General features: G+C 47.6%; 1 protein-coding gene across 3 annotated transcripts in view; it reads right to left on the bottom strand.

The window, feature by feature from the left end:
* Nucleotides 1-16,379, bottom strand: part of PTAR1 (protein prenyltransferase alpha subunit repeat containing 1) — a 90,687-nt gene that overhangs the window by 60,656 nt on the left and 13,652 nt on the right. For all 3 annotated transcript variants that reach the window (XM_063913903.1, XM_063913901.1, XM_063913900.1), the window contains exon 3: nt 9,960-10,026. In XM_063913903.1, coding sequence (XP_063769973.1) covers nt 9,960-10,026 — 67 coding nt within the window. The remainder of the gene's footprint in view (nt 1-9,959; nt 10,027-16,379) is intronic.

Genomic DNA, 16,379 nt, shown 5'->3' with positions numbered 1-16,379 from the left:
CGCTTCTCGTGCCGCCCTGTCGGTTTACATGGGCGACCGCCGTGATGTTGTCTGACTGGATCAGTACCGGCTGGTTTTGAAGCAGGGGTTTTGCCTGACTTAGGGCATTGTAAATGGCCCTTAGTTCCAGAATATTTATGTGCAGGGAAGTCTCCAGACTTGACCATAGTCCTTGGAAGTTTCTTCCCTGTGTGACTGCCCCCCAGCCTCGAAGGCTGGCATCCGTGGTCACCAGGACCCAGTCCTGTATGCCGAATCTGCGGCCCTCCTGAAGATGAGCACTCTGCAGCCACCACAGCAGAGACACCCTTGTCCTTGGAGACAGGGTTATCAGCCGATGCATCTGAAGATGCGATCCGGACCACTTGTCCAACAGGTCCCACTGAAAGGTTCTTGCATGGAACCTGCCGAATGGAATTGCTTCGTAGGAAGCTACCATCTTTCCCAGGATCCGTGTGCAGTGATGCACCGACACCTGTTTTGGTTTTAGGAGGCCTCTGACTAGAGATGACAGCTCCTTGGCCTTCTCCTCCGGGAGAAACACTTTTTTCTGTTCTGTGTCCAGAACCATCCCCAGGAACAGTAGACGTGTCGTAGGGACCAGCTACGACTTTGGAATGTTTAGAATCCAGCCGTGCTGTTGTAGCACCTCCCGAGATAGTGCTACCTCGACCAACAACTGCTTTCTGGACCTCGCCTTTATCAGGAGATCGTCCAAGTACGGGATAATTAAAACTCCCTTCTTTCGAAGGAGTATCATCATTTCGGCCATTACCTTGGTAAAGACCCTCGGAGCCGTGGATAGACCGAACGGCAACGTCTGGAATTGGTAATGACAATCCTGTACCACAAATCTGAGGTACTCCTGGTGAGGATGGTAAAATAAGAATTTACTTACCGATAATTCTATTTCTCGGAGTCCGTAGTGGATGCTGGGGTTCCTGAAAGGACCATGGGGAATAGCGGCTCCGCAGGAGACAGGGCACAAAAAGTAAAGCTTTAGGATCAGGTGGTGTGCACTGGCTCCTCCCCCTATGACCCTCCTCCAAGCCTCAGTTAGGATACTGTGCCCGGACGAGCGTACACAATAAGGAAGGATTTTGAATCCCGGGTAAGACTCATACCAGCCACACCAATCACACTGTACAACCTGTGATCTGAACCCAGTTAACAGTATGATAACAGCGGAGCCTCTGAAAAGATGGCTCACAACAATAATAACCCGATTTTTGTAACTATGTACAAGTATTGCAGATAATCCGCACTTGGGATGGGCGCCCAGCATCCACTACGGACTCCGAGAAATAGAATTATCGGTAAGTAAATTCTTATTTTCTCTATCGTCCTAGTGGATGCTGGGGTTCCTGAAAGGACCATGGGGATAATACCAAAGCTCCCAAACGGGCGGGAGAGTGCGGATGACTCTGCAGCACCGAATGAGAGAACTCCAGGTCCTCCTTAGCCAGGGTATCAAATTTGTAGGATTTTACCAACGTGTTTGCCCCTGACTAAATAGCCGCTCGGCAAAGTTGTAAAGCCGAGACCCCTCGGGCAGCCGCCCAAGATAAGCCCACCTTCCTTGTGGAATGGGCATTTACATATTTTGGCTGTGGCAGGCCTGCCACAGAATGTGCAAGCTGAATTGTATTACACATCCAACTAGCAATAGTCTGCTTAGAAGCAAGAGCACCCAGTTTGTTGGGTGCATACAGGATAACAGCAAGTCAGTTTTCCTGACTCCAGCCGTCCTGGAACCTATATTTACAGGGCCCTGACAACATCTAGCAACCTGGAGTCCTCCAAGTCCCTAGTAGGCGCAAGGCACCAAAATAAGCTGGTTCAGGTGAAACACTGACACCACCTTAGGGAGAGAACTGGGGACGAGTCCGCAGCTCTGCCCTGTCCAAATGGACAACCAGATATGGGCTTTTTTGAGAAAAAAACCACCAATTTGACACTCGCCTGGTCCAGGCCAGGGCCAAGAGCATGGTCACTTTTCATGTGAGATGCTTCAAATCCACAGATTTGACTGGTTTTAAACCAATGTGATTTGAGGAATCCCAGAACTACGTTGAGATCCCACAGTGCCACTGGAGGCACAAAAGGGGGTTGTATATGCAATACTCCCTTGACAAACTTCTGGACTTCAGGAACTGAAGCCACTTCTTTCTGGAAGAAAATCGACAGGGCCGAAATTTGAACCTTAATGGACCCCAATTTGAGGCCCATAGACACTCCTGTTTGCAGGAAATGCAGGAATCGACCGAGTTGAAATTTCTTCGTGGGGCCTTTCTGGCCTCACACCACGCAACATATTTTTGCCACATGTGGTGATAATGTTGTGCGGTCACCTCCTTTCTGGCTTTGACCAGGGTAGGAATGACCTCTTCCGGAATGCCTTTTTCCCTTAGGATCCGGCGTTCCACCACCATGCCGTCAAACGCAGCTGCGGTAAGTCTTGGAACAGACATGGTACTTGCTGAAACAAGTCCCTTCTTAGCGGCAGAGGCCATAAGTCCTCTGTGAGCATCTCTTGAAGTTCCGGGTACCAAGTCCTTCTTGGCCAATCCGGAGCCATGAGTATAGTTCTTACTCCTCTACGTCTTATAAGTCTCAGTACCTTAGGTATGAGTAGTAGAGGATGGAACACATACACCGACTGGTACATCCATGGTGTTACCAGAACGTCCACAGCTATTGCCTGAGGGTCTCTTAACCTGGCGCAATACCTGTCCCGTTTTTTGTTCAGACGGGACGCCATCATGTCCACCTTTGGTATTTCCCAACGGTTTACAATCATGTGGAAAACTTCCCGATGAAGTTTCCACTCTGCCGGGTGGAGGTCGTGCCTGCTGAGGAAGTCTGCTTCCCAGTTTCCATTCCCGGAATGAAACACTGCTGACAGTGCTATCACATGATTTTCCGCCCAGCGAAAAGTCCTTGCAGTTTTTGCCATTGCCCTCCTGCTTCTTGTGCCGCCCTGTCTATTTACGTGGGCGACTGCCGTGATGTTTTTCCCACTGGATCAATACCGGCTGACCTTGAAGCAGAGGTCTTGCTAAGCTTAGAGTATTATAAATTTACCCTTAGCTCCAGTATATTTATGTGGAGAAAAGTCTCCAGACTTGATCACACTCCCTGGAAATTTTTTCCTTGTGTGACTGCTCCCCAGCCTCTCGGGCTGGCCTCCGTGGTCACCAGCATCCAATCCTGAATGCCGAATCTGCGGCCCTCTAGAAGATGAGCACTCTGTAACCACCACAGGAGAGACACCCTTGTCCTTGGATATAGGGTTATCCGCTGATGCATCTGAAGATGCGATCCGGACCATTTGTCCAGCAGATCCCACTGAAAAATTCTTGCGTGAAATCTGCCGAATGGAATTGCTTCGTAGGAAGTCACCATCTTTACCAGGACCCTTGTGCAATGATGCACTGATTTTAGGAGGTTCCTGACTAGCTCGGATAACTCCCTGGCTTTCTCTTCCGGGAGAAACACCTTTTTCTGGACTGTGTCCAGAATCATCCCTAGGCACAGCAGACTTGTCGTCGGGATCAGCTGCGATTTTGGAATATTTAGAATCCACCCGTGCTGTTGTAGCAGTATCCAAGATAGTGCTACTCCGACCTCCAACTGTTCCCTGGACTTTGCCCTTATCAGGAGATCGTCCAAGTAAGGGATAATTAAGACGCCTTTTCTTCGAAGAAGAATCATCATTTCGGCCATTACCTTGGTAAAGACCCGGGGTGCCGTGGACAATGCAAACGGCAGCGTCTGAAACTGATAGTGACAGTTCTGTACCACGAACCTGAGGTACCCTTAGTGAGAAGGGCAAATTTTGGACATGGAGGTAAGCATCCCTGATGTCTCGGGACACTATATAGTCCCCTTCTTCCTGGTTCGTTATCACTGCTCTGAGTGACTCCATCTTGATTTGAACCTTTGTAAGTGTTCAAATTTTTTTAGATTTAGAATAGGTCTCACCTAGCCTTCTGGCTTCAGTACCACAATATAATGTGGAATAATACCCCTTTTCTTGTTGTAGGAGGGGTAATTTGATTATCACCTGCTGGGAATACAGCTTGTGAATTGTTTCCCATACTGCCTCCTTGTCGGAGGGAGACCTTGGTAAACCAGACTTCAGGAGCCTGCGAAGGGGAAACGTCTCGACATTCCAATCTGTACCCCTGGGATACTACATGTAGGATCCAGGGGTCCTGTACGGTCCCAGCGTCATGCTGAGAGCTTGGCAGAAGCGGTGGAACGCTTCTGTTCCTGGGAATGGGCTGCCTGCTGCAGTCTTCTTCCCTTTCCTCTATCCCTGGGCAGATATGACTTTTATAGGGACGAAAGGACTGAGGCTGAAAAGACGGTGTCTTTTTCTGCAGAGATGTGACTTAGGGTAAAAACGGTGGATTTTCCAGCAGTTGCCGTGGCCACCAGGTCCGATGGACCGACCCCAAATAACTCCTCTTCCTTTATACGGCAATACACCTTTGTGCCGTTTGGAATCTGCATCACCTGACCACTGTCGTGTCCATAAACATCTTCTGGCAGATATGGACATCGCACTTACTCTTGATGCCAGAGTGCAAATATCCCTCTGTGCATCTCGCATATATAGAAAATGCATCCTTTAAATGCTCTATAGTCAATAAAATACTGTCCCTGTCAAGGGTATCAATATTTTTAGTCAGGGAATCCGACCAAGCCACCCCAGCTCTGCACATCCAGGCTGAGGCGATCGCTGGTCGCAGTATAACACCAGTATGTGTGTATATACTTTTTATGATATTTTCCAGCCTCCTGTCAGCTGGCTCCTTGAGGACGGCCCTATCTATAGACGGTACCGCCACTTGTTTTGATAAGCGTGTGAGCGCCTTATCCACCCTAAGGGGTGTTTCCCAACGCGCCCTAACTTCTGGCGGGAAAGGGTATACCGCCCATAATTTTCTATCGGGGGGAACCCACGCATCATCACACACTTCATTTAATTTATCTGATTCAGGAAAAACTACGGTAGTTTTTTCACATCCCACATAATACCCTCTTTTGTGGTACTTGTAGTATCAGAAATATGTAACACCTCCTTCATTGCCCTTAACGTGTGGCCCTAATAAGGAATACGTTTGTTTATTCACCGTCGACACTGGATTCAGTGTCCGTGTCTGTGTCGACCGACTAAAGTAAACGGGCGTTTTAAAACCCCTGACGGTGTTTCTGAGACGTCTGGACCGGTACTAATTGTTTGTCGGCCGTCTCATGTCGTCAACCGACCTTGCAGCGTGTTGACATTATCACGTAATTCCCTAAATAAGCCACCCATTCCGGTGTCGACTCCCTAGAGAGTGACATCACCATTACAGGCAATTGCTCCGCCTCCTCACCAACATCGTCCTCATACATGTCGACACACACGTACCGACACACAGCACACACACAGGGAATGCTCTGATAGAGGACAGGACCCACTAGCCCTTTGGAGAGACAGAGGGAGAGTTTGCCAGCACACACCAAAAACGCTATAATTATATAGGGACAACCTTATATAAGTGTTTTCCCTTATAGCATCTTTTATATATTTCTAACGCCAAATTAGTGCCCCCCCTCTCTGTTTTAACCCTGTTTCTGTAGTGCAGTGCAGGGGAGAGCCTGGGAGCCTTCCCTCCAGCCTTTCTGTGAGGGAAAATGGCGCTGTGTGCTGAGGAGATAGGCCCCGCCCCTTTTTCGGCGGGCTCGTCTCCCGCTCTTTAATGGATTCTGGCAGGGGTTAAATATCTCCATATAGCCCCCGGAGGCTATATGTGAGGTATTTTTAGCCAAAAAAGGTTTTCATTTGCCTCCCAGGGCGCCCCCCTCCCAGCGCCCTGCACCCTCAGTGACTGCCGTGTGAAGTGTGCTGAGAGGAAATGGCGCACAGCTGCAGTGCTGTGCGCTACCTTAAGAAGACTGAGGAGTCTTCTGCCGCCGATTCTGGACCTCTTCTCGTTTCAGCATCTGCAAGGGGGCCGGCGGCGAGGCTCCGGTGACCATCCAGGCTGTACCTGTGATCGTCCCTCTGGAGCTAATGTCCAGTAGCCAAAGAAGCCAATCCATCCTGCACGCAGGTGAGTTCACTTCTTCTCCCCTAAGTCCCTCGTTGCAGTGATCCTGTTGCCAGCAGGACTCACTGTAAAATAAAAAACCTAAGCTAAACTTTTCTAAGCAGCTCTTTAGGAGAGCCACCTAGATTGCACCCTTCTCGGCCGGGCACAAAAATCTAACTGAGGCTTGGAGGAGGGTCATAGGGGGAGGAGCCAGTGCACACCACCTGATCCTAAAGCTTTACTTTTTGTGCCCTGTCTCCTGCGGAGCCGCTATTCCCCATGGTCCTTTCAGGAACCCCAGCATCCACTAGGACGATAGAGAAATGGGGACATGCAGGTAAGCATCCTTGATGTCCAGTGATACCATGTAATCCCCCTTGTCCAGGCTTGCAATAACCGCCCTGAGCGATTCCATCTTGAACTTGAATTTTTTTATATATGTGTTCAAGGATTTCAAATTTAAAATGGGTCTCACCGAACCGTCCGGTTTCGGTACCACAAACATTGTGGAATAGTAACCCCATCCTTGTTGAAGTAGGGGCACCTTGACTATCACCTGCTGGGAATACAGCTTGTGAATTGCCTCTAGCACTGCCTCCCTGCCTGAGGGAGTTGTTGGCAAGGCAGATTTGAGGAAACGGCGGGGGGGGGGGGGGGGGGGGGTAAGACGTCTCGAATTCCAGCTTGTACCCCTGAGATACTACTTGAAAGATCCAGGGATCCACCCGTGAGCGAGCCCACTGATTGCTGAAATTTTTGAGACGGGCCCCCACCGTACCCGGCTCCGCCTGTGGAGCCCCAGCGTCATGCTGTGGACTTAGAAGAAGCGGGGGAGGACTTTTGCTTCTGGGAACTGGCTGTATGCTGCAGCTTTTTTCCCCTACCTCTGCCTCTGGGCAGAAAGGACGCGCCTTTAACCCGCTTGCCCCTATTGGGCCGAAAGGACTGTACCTGATAATACGGTGCTTTCTTTGGCTGTGAGGGAACATGGGGTAAAAATGTAGACTTCCCAGCTGTTGCTGTGGAAACGAGGTCCGAGAGACCATCCCCGAACAACTCCTCACCCTTATACGGCAGAACTTCCATGTGTCGTTTGGAATCTGCATCTCCTGTCCACTGCCGAGTCCATAACCCTCTCCTGGCAGAAATGGACATTGCACTAATTTTGGATGCCAGCCAGCAAATATCCCTCTGTGCATCCCTCATGTATAAAAGTGCGTCTTTTATATGCTCTACGGTTAGCAATATAGTGTCCCTGTCTGGGGTATCTATATTTTCTGACAGGGAATCTGACCATGCAGCTGCAGCACTGCACATCCATGCTGAAGCAATAGCTGGTCTCAGTATAACACCTGTGTGTGTATATATAGATTTCAGGATAGCCTCCTGCTTTCTATCAGCAGATTCCTTCAGGGCGGCCGTATCCGGAGACGGTAGTGCCACCTTCTTTGACAAGCGTGTGAGCGCTTTATCCACTCTAGGGGATGTTTCCCAACGTGACCTATCCTCTGGCGGGAAAGGGTACGCCATTAGTAACCTCTTAGAAATTACCAGCTTCTTATCAGGGGAAGCCCACGCTTCTTCACACACTTCATTTAACTCCTCAGATGGAGGAAAAGCTACTGGTAGTTTTTTCTCTCCAAACATAATACCCTTTTTTGTGGTACCGGGGGTAACATCAGAAATGTGCAACACATTTTTCATTGCCTCAATCATGTAACGTGTGGCCCTACTGGAAGTTACATTAGTCTCATCGTCGTCGACACTGGAGTCAGTATCCGTGTCGACATCTGTGTCTGCCATCTGAGGTAGCGGGCGTTTTAGAGCCCCTGATGGCTTTTGAGACGCCTGGCCAGGCACAGGCTGAGAAGCCGGCTGTCCCACATTAGGTATGTAGTCAAACCTTTTATGCAAGGAGTCGACACTGTCGCGTAATTCCTTCCACAGCACCATCCACTCAGGTGTCGACCCCGCAGGGGGTGACATCACATTTACAGGCATCTGCTCCGCCTCCACATAAGCCTCATCAAACATGTCGACACAGCCGGAGAAACACGATCCACGCACTGAAAGGGGTCCCATGTTTACACATGGGACCCCTTTCCCCGACTGCTGAGACCCCCCGTGACTCCTGTCACAGAGGGTCCCTTCAGCCAATCAGGGAGCGCCACGTCGTGGCACTCTCCTGATTGGATGTGCACGTCTGAGCTGACCACGAGTAACCTCACCGCAAAGTTCCCACCATTGAAGATAATGGAGCGGCATAGTGCTATGCGCCGTCTGACAGCTCAGACGCGCACAGCCAATCAGGAGAGTGCCACAACGTGGCGCTCCCTGATTGGCTGAAGGGACCCTCTGTGACAGGAGTCACGGGGGGTCTCAGTAGTCGGGGAAAGGGGTCCCATGTGTAAACATGGGACCCCTTTCAGTGCGTGGATCGTGTTTTCAGATTTGTTTTTTTGCCAAGTACGTGGATTACAAGCAGAAGAGGACAGAAGCTACACAGGATTTTTGTGAGTATAATTTTATTTTCAGGTACCCCATGGATTCTACATGGAGAAGTGGACCGAGTCGGCGTGTCAACATAGGTAAGTATGTGTGTGTCGGCGTGCATGTATGTAATAAAGCTTTACTTTCACGGTGTGCGTGTACTGTTTTTATTTGGGTATTTTTTTTTGCAGTAGAACTACAGGTACCAGCGGGCCCGTTCCCCCCCCCCCCCCCCCCCGCATGCTGGTACTTGTGGTTCTCCAAGTACCAGCTTGCGGGGGAGGCTTGCTGGGACTTGTAGTTCTGCTACAAAAAACAATATTCTTTATTTTTGTCACGGCTATCAGCCTCCCATCCGCAGCCCAAGGATGGGGGGGGACAGCCTCGGGCTTCACCCCTGGCCCTTGGGTGGCTGGAGGAGGGGGGGCCCCTTGATTTAAGGGGTCCCCACTCCTCCAGGGTACCCCGGCCAGGGGTGACTAGTTAGTGATTTAATTCCACGGCCGCAGGGACCGATATAAAAGTGTCCCCCGGCTGTGGCATTATCTCGCTGACTAGTGGAGCCCGGTGCTGGTGTTAAAAATACGGGGGACCCCTACGTTTTTTGTCCCCCGTATTTTTTGCACCAGGACCGGACGCAGAGCCCGGTACTGGTTGTGAAAATACGGGGGATCCCCTGTCAATTTTCCCCCCGTATTTTTACAACCAGGACCGGCTCAAAGAGCCCGAGGCTGGTTATGCTTGGGAGGGGGGACCCCACGCATTTTTTTTTCAGGGTTTTTTAAACAATTTTGTGCCGTCCATGAAGTCGAATCCAGGACGCACACTATCCGTCAATTGGTCCGTTTTTCGACAGCGGGACTGTCGAATCCGTTTTTTATTGAATATGTCGAATTCGGGTCCCGGCGGGAGGGTGTCTGACTGTCGAATTGTGTCGAATTAAAAAACGGTCGAAGCAATTGCATATACCCCATAATGGAGTGACAGGCAATTAGTTTCATACAGCATGCTGGAAGTAGCTAATAATACTGCCTAATAATTACACTTTAAAGTAGTGTTTAAAATAAAATATTGTATTATTACATAGTCATTATAGTTTCTTGGCAACAGGGCATTTCGTACTGCAATTAAAAAATTACCAACATTGAATATAACCTTTTTTTGTAGTCTACATAACGTTCATATCACACACACTAATATATTTGAAACACAGTTATTAGGGACAGGCAAATATCATTCCTGTCTAGTAAATTTTTTACAGCTACTGGTCCAGTGCACACTGCTGCCATGTATGTCATGTCCGTCCACATTCCTGTCAATTCTACTACTGATATCTATGCCAGCACATAGTAACCTTTTTGTGGTCAGGAGTGGAAAACATACCTTACATTCCATGCCGTGGTGAAATCTGGATTCAGTAACAGCAGGGTGCAGGTCACATCAACCACCTCTAAAGGTGACAAAGACAAACACATACATCATGTAAGTATACTTGACTGGACAGAGCATTTATACATTTAGCCCTGCTGGAAACATAGCTAGCAATATTTGAAGTCATTTATCAGCATCACTGACCCCCGGCAGTCAACATGTCTACTTTCGTTTCCCAAGTCAGTGCCGCACGCAGGACTTTTTTTTTCTTTCTGAAATAGAATTTTTTTTCCTGAGGTGGAGAGGTTTAGGATGGCCGACGTTCTACTGATTACTGGAAGCAGGGAAGGTAGGCTCCTGTACATACAGGATATGTGCACCTCCAGATCCACCCCTCTTTTAAAAACACACATTTACCTGGAACTTGAGCTCACAATCTCATATACCACAGTCACACATCTAACACAAGGAGCCATTTGTTCCTGCATAGGAAGCTTGGTAATCCTAACTAAATGAAGTTAGGTGCAATTGTCAATTTAAAACCATTACAGCTAAGCAGCTGTGCAGCCACACATCCAATTTCCTGCTGCCGCATAACCGACTTCACTGGTGATACAAGGATCAGAAAGAAGGGCTAAATTATACCATCAATGATGGTAGAAGAACCTGTTGCTTCCAGATAAAAAGGTGCCATCAGAGATAAAAGCACTGTGTACGCCTGCCTATTTCGCCTCTGCAACATCTCAAGGACTCAACCCTCCCTCACACTACTAAGGAGCTGATTCAGAGTTGCACACTGCTGCAACCACTAACATCTTTTATGGCCTCCACGTAAACAATTAAGCGCCTTAGTTTGCAACCAGCTAACCAAAACGCCCACATACCCCTTCTCCTGCAGAATCCAGTTTATGTTTGTTACACTCACTTTCAGGCACTCACTCAATCGCTCCTCCTCCTCCTACATCTCTGACGTCACCAGAGTTCACACTCCCTCTCCCCACTCTTCTTCCCCTCTAATTACCATCTTCCACTCCATATCCAAGACTTCTTACGTACTACTCCCCTGAAACATACACTGAAAACTCACCTGTTGATTTAAACCCACCAGCTCTCCTTACGCTTGTAGCTGATACACTATTCTCAGTCATCACTTCCTAGTTCTCCTGCCAGTTATACCGCCACTGTCCTAGACAGTAGGCTAACATGAGCAGGGCCCTTTACCCTGCAGGTTGTCACCCTGCGCTCCCGACTCCCTATCAGCAGCTCTGATCTTCTGCCGTTTCCAGGCATTAGGTCTCTGAATGCTACAGATGTTAACAGTCACTCTCTTAAGGGGGGTACTCACGGGAGAGATGTGTGCTGAGCGATCTTAACACAGACCGCTCAGCACACATCTCTCTCCCCGCTCAGCACAGCGCGATGTGCTGAGCGAGGGGGAAAGCAGACGGGGAGACGCTCACTTCACACAACGGTGAAGTGAGCGACCCGCTAGATTGAGCCTGCATGCAGGCTCAATCTAGCACCGGCGATAGCGATGCGCGGGGCCGCGCATCGCTATCGCTGGGGGGCATACACACGGCAGATCCGTGCTTAAAATCTAAGCAATCTAGCAAGATTGCTTAGATTTTAAGCACGGATCTCTCCGTGTGTACCCCCCTTAAGTTGTCTTTATAGCTCACTGTTTGATACTGTATTTACCTTAGTACTATCTGTTAACATTTTTAACTGCACCAATTGTCTGCATTTGTGAAGTTATCCTGTATGGCGCTACAGACACTTGGTGGATCCATATAAATAAAATCCAATTATACCAACATTTAGTTAGGACGCTATATGCACCAATATTTGTACTAATATTTAAAAATAGTTTATGAGGACAAATTATGGATAGGCCTGGATAAGGTAGTTAAATGTATTAATACAGGAACAAATTAGAGACTGCGTTTCTTTTTTTTTTTTCCCACAGAAAATAATGGAGAGCAAATTTACTAATAACATGGGAAGTCCACATAAGAGAACGAGAAGGTGCTGTAATGGTTGGTTTCCCTTATGCGAACAAATCTTACGTGTACACAGCTTGTCTGCTGTTCTCTTGGTCATCCTGGGTACTGTCCTCTATGCTGATGCAGCAATATGGTCTGGTTTTATAAGAATCTCACTCCTCCCTGGTTAAGAGAATTGGTTTTATATTTTATTTAGGCCCTTAGCTAACCCATTATTCGGGATGGCCTGTCATATGAGGAAGAACACCAAGGATTAGCTATTTGTGCACGGAACTACCTAGCATCTGAGTACATACAGCAAGGAAGCAGCTCTTACTAATAGTAAATATGAAAATATGCAGGGATATAAAGGATCAACTCCCACACATAACCAAATGCTACATGACTACATGCTGGTTCTTATAGTATACAGGTTGTTATAAAATAAGATGTTATGTGCAGGGAATGTATTTGCAGGGCCCACACTGGTGTACTTTATATTTGGCTATGCCATTATAAATTACTACAGTAGGTCGGGATTATAAATCCCAAAAAATGATGCTGGACAAGTTTTGAAATGCGTTTTATGTACATTAGTGTGAGATTAGGGATTGCTTTGCCATATACTGTAACTTCACACATCTTCAGTGGCCTCTTGTAACTGGAAAAAGTAGGAATTACAGGGAATATTATATTGATTTAACATAGGTAACACACTATACAATTATCTGGCAGATAATCTGCCAGATCTAGCTGGTTGGAATGAAAATCTGGTAATGAATGAGAGCAACTGGCAATCGACCATTTGCCCCCAAAAACTGCAAAATGGACAAAAACAGTCGTTCATCCAAGTTGGTTAAATTTGTGTTTAACCAATTTGTATGAACGACAGGTTTTGATAGTTTTCCAGTGTTTGGGAGCAAATGGTCGATTGTCATTTGCTCTCATTCATTACCAGATTTTCATTCCAACCAGCTAGATCTGGCAGATTATCCGACAGATAATTGTATAGTGAGCACCTATCACAGAAGTTGGCTGCTCCTTTTCAGCCTTTAAAACTGAAAAATAAGTCAAATTGAAAGACTAGATCTAGGGGACACATGTGAAGGCTTGCTGGCAATTAGGTCCCACAGGCCTGCTGTTAACCACTATTGGTCTAGCAGGCATTGTACCACAACATATTAACACAGATTTATTTAATAAGGTTTTAAAGTTAAATTTAATAAACAAATAAAGTAGTGCTTATTACAGAGAATAAAAGAAATTGCATAGTGCATGTAATTAGTAATGGGAGGGAAAAAAAGGAGACATTTGTAAAGTTTAACACCTGGAATAGTCGCTGGAAATTAGGGAAAGTTGGCTGATGTTATTAGCAAACGCACCTAATGCTGTTGTGTACAATCTTATGTGCTCACTTCTACACATCAACAAGATTAGAAGATTGACTCTTATAAACACATACCTCCCAACTTTTCCCTTCTGTAAAGAGGGACACACGCGCGGGGAAGCCGCGCGCGCTCCCGAAAAGGGGCCGTGGCCTGCGAAAAGGGGGTGTGGCTTCACGGGGGGACCCGCGATCGCGAGCCACGCCCCCGTTTTCGTCACTGAAGGGGCATGCCCAGCGCTCTGTGAGCTGCTGGCATGCCCTCTCTCCTTCTGTCTCCAATAAATAGACGCTGTGCGCATGCGCACAGCGTCTATTCACCGCTGCTCTGCTAAGCAGGGCAGCGAGAGACAGAGCCTCCCAACTGCCCCCCCCCCCCTCACCGCGGGACACTACGGCCCGTGGGTGGGACAGCCCCCAAAAAACGGGACTGTCCCGCGAAAATCGGGACAGTTGGGAGGTATGTAAACACGATGTCCTCCACATACATGTGCACGCTGCTTGCCAATGCTGTTGCATCTTAACAAGCTTTCAAATGCTAAGAAGGAAGAGTGCTCATCACAGGGGTCAGCATAACCTGTTACTACTTTCTCTTCTTCTTCTTTTATATCATGGCAAGCATGTCATACAGTATTCCTGAGCTGTGATGTTAACAGAGTCATTATAAGTGATTGCAACTTCAGTACTTTCTTTTTCTTCAAATTACTAAATTATGAACTTAACATTTTTTCAAACAAAACGGCCACAAACATTATCTTTAGTTGCTTTTTATGTGGGAAGAAAGGACAAAAGGGGTTTATTTAGGTTGCATCGCTAAGTGATGCAACCGCAATAACCCCGTCAGCGGTACCAATGCGCACCCGTAGGTACCGTCCTGCATATGTGCGGCCGCTGAATGCTTCGACTCACAGTGGGTGCGAACGCCTCCGTGTGACTGACGGGCAGAAGCGTTCGCAGGGCGGAGAAGGACCGTTGCGAGGGTGGCGCGTCAGAAACAGGGGCTGGCCAGTGGCGTTTTCGGGGCGGCTACGTGGTATCACACGCAACTGCTCCGATCTAAAAAATGGCGGCGGACCTCCTGCATATGCAGCCTAGCTGCGGCTGCAGGTGGTCATCCACAGTTGCTGCAACCGCAAATAAATTGCAGCTGCTGGGCAGGTCATTCTGCATGCCGGACGGCCTTGCCCTGTGATGAGCGGCCCCAAGCATGCAAAAGAAATGATTGCAGATTCTGTTTTTTTTAGCAGAATCTGCAATCCAAACAGAATAACCCCCAAAATGTCCTAAATAACACATTAGAACACACCATACTACTGAGAAAGCTGCTGCTGTTAAATCAATTTTGCAAGAACTGAAAGCATTTGAAAGGCATAGGGATGTCTGGATGCCCATACACACTTAATCCCTCCTATTGCCAGGTGTTGCTCAGACTGTAAAGCTTTACATTTGTATCTATTGTGTAGATATTCAGTATTTCAATAAGATGACACAGGAGTCAGTGTTTTATCCCTTGTGCAATATATTCACAATTAGACTTACACAGCCTTCAGTATTCGCCTATAGTTCTGTTCTATATAGTGGCTCGAGCAGTAATTGAATATGCTTTTCCTTAAAACATGAAAACCTGACCAATTTCTGACCAAGAAATTGCATACATTACTCGTGAATGTACAAACCACTCAGGGCAGTCTAAACAAAAGTTACTCTATAGAAATGGATTGGCCAGACCTGCATCAGTTGTAATCAGACTTCTCATGAGTCAGTGTGAACACCGGCTAGGCTGCTCATGGCAAGGCAACGTGAATTATCAATGTTCGAATGGGGCATGATAGTGGGAGCCTGACAGATGGGACACTCCATTTAAGAAGTTGTACAAACATTCAACATTTTTAGATCTGCAGTGTCACGTGTACTGGGAATACCATATGAAATGCACTGCCACCCACCATGAACAGCGCAGTGGCCGATCACAGGTGCTTAATGATCGTTACCAGCGGCATCTAACCAAAATTGGCCATGGTAACATAAAGACACTGGCTCAAATCACATCCATACACAATGCAGGAGGTACCAGATGCATATCCAGCAGGTCGGTGCAGCATTTTTTAGCTTCCATGGGATATGGGAGCAGTAGAACCTGAGTGCCCCTGTTAACACTATGGCACATGACACAATGGCCTCACCTGGACTCGTGAAGCCACTAATTGGACCCAGGATGACTTGCAACATGCGGCGTGGCCCAATGAGTCACAGTTCCAGTTGTTTAGGTCTGATGGTAGGGGTCAGGTGTGGCACAGACCCCAAAAGACCTGGACCCCAGTTGTCAACAAGGCACTGTGCAGGCTGGAGGCGGTTCCATAATCGTGTGGGGTGTGTTCACATGGCATGGGTTGGGTCCGACTGAACACATCATTGACTGGTAACACCTACGCTGCAGTGCTTGGTAACCAATTGCAGCCCTTCATGGACTTCATGAACCCCCACAATGATGGCATATTCTAGCAGGATAATGCACTATATCATCGGTCCAAAGTTTCTTTGACGGCAGATAAGAACCACTTGGCCAATCTAGTCTGCCCCTTTTTTACCTTTTGGTAATCTCAACCCTATTTGATCCTTAATTCTTTGTAAGTTGTCCACAACTGGTTCGGGGAGCACTCTGGAGTTTTCAGATGAATGGTATGGCCCAACATGAACCAAATTGTTCATGAGAAGTCCATTCATACCCAAGATCCTGCACCTACAAATATCAGGAAGCTATACAGACGGCATGGGTCAACATCTGTCCAGAGGTCTTCCATTTGTGGAATCGATGTCACATCTAGTTGCTGCACTTCGTTGGGCTAGACGTGGTCCTACACGATACTAGGCACCTACGGCATGGCTTAGGGCACTTCAGTGTATTGACAAGACTATGCCAATATAAACAAAAATGCATTTTCTTCATAATGTAGTGTCAGTGATCAATTTTTTTTTATAGCTGCCCAACAACCCAGGAGAAGACACTTTTTTATAGCTGTCCAACAACCCTAAAAGAGAACACTTGTATTCACTTTGAAAGGGCTG

The sequence above is a fragment of the Pseudophryne corroboree genome, chromosome 1 (assembly GCF_028390025.1).
Source record: "Pseudophryne corroboree isolate aPseCor3 chromosome 1, aPseCor3.hap2, whole genome shotgun sequence".
Lineage (NCBI taxonomy): Eukaryota > Metazoa > Chordata > Amphibia > Anura > Myobatrachidae > Pseudophryne > Pseudophryne corroboree.
This window is presented reverse-complemented; position numbering and strand designations above follow the sequence as displayed.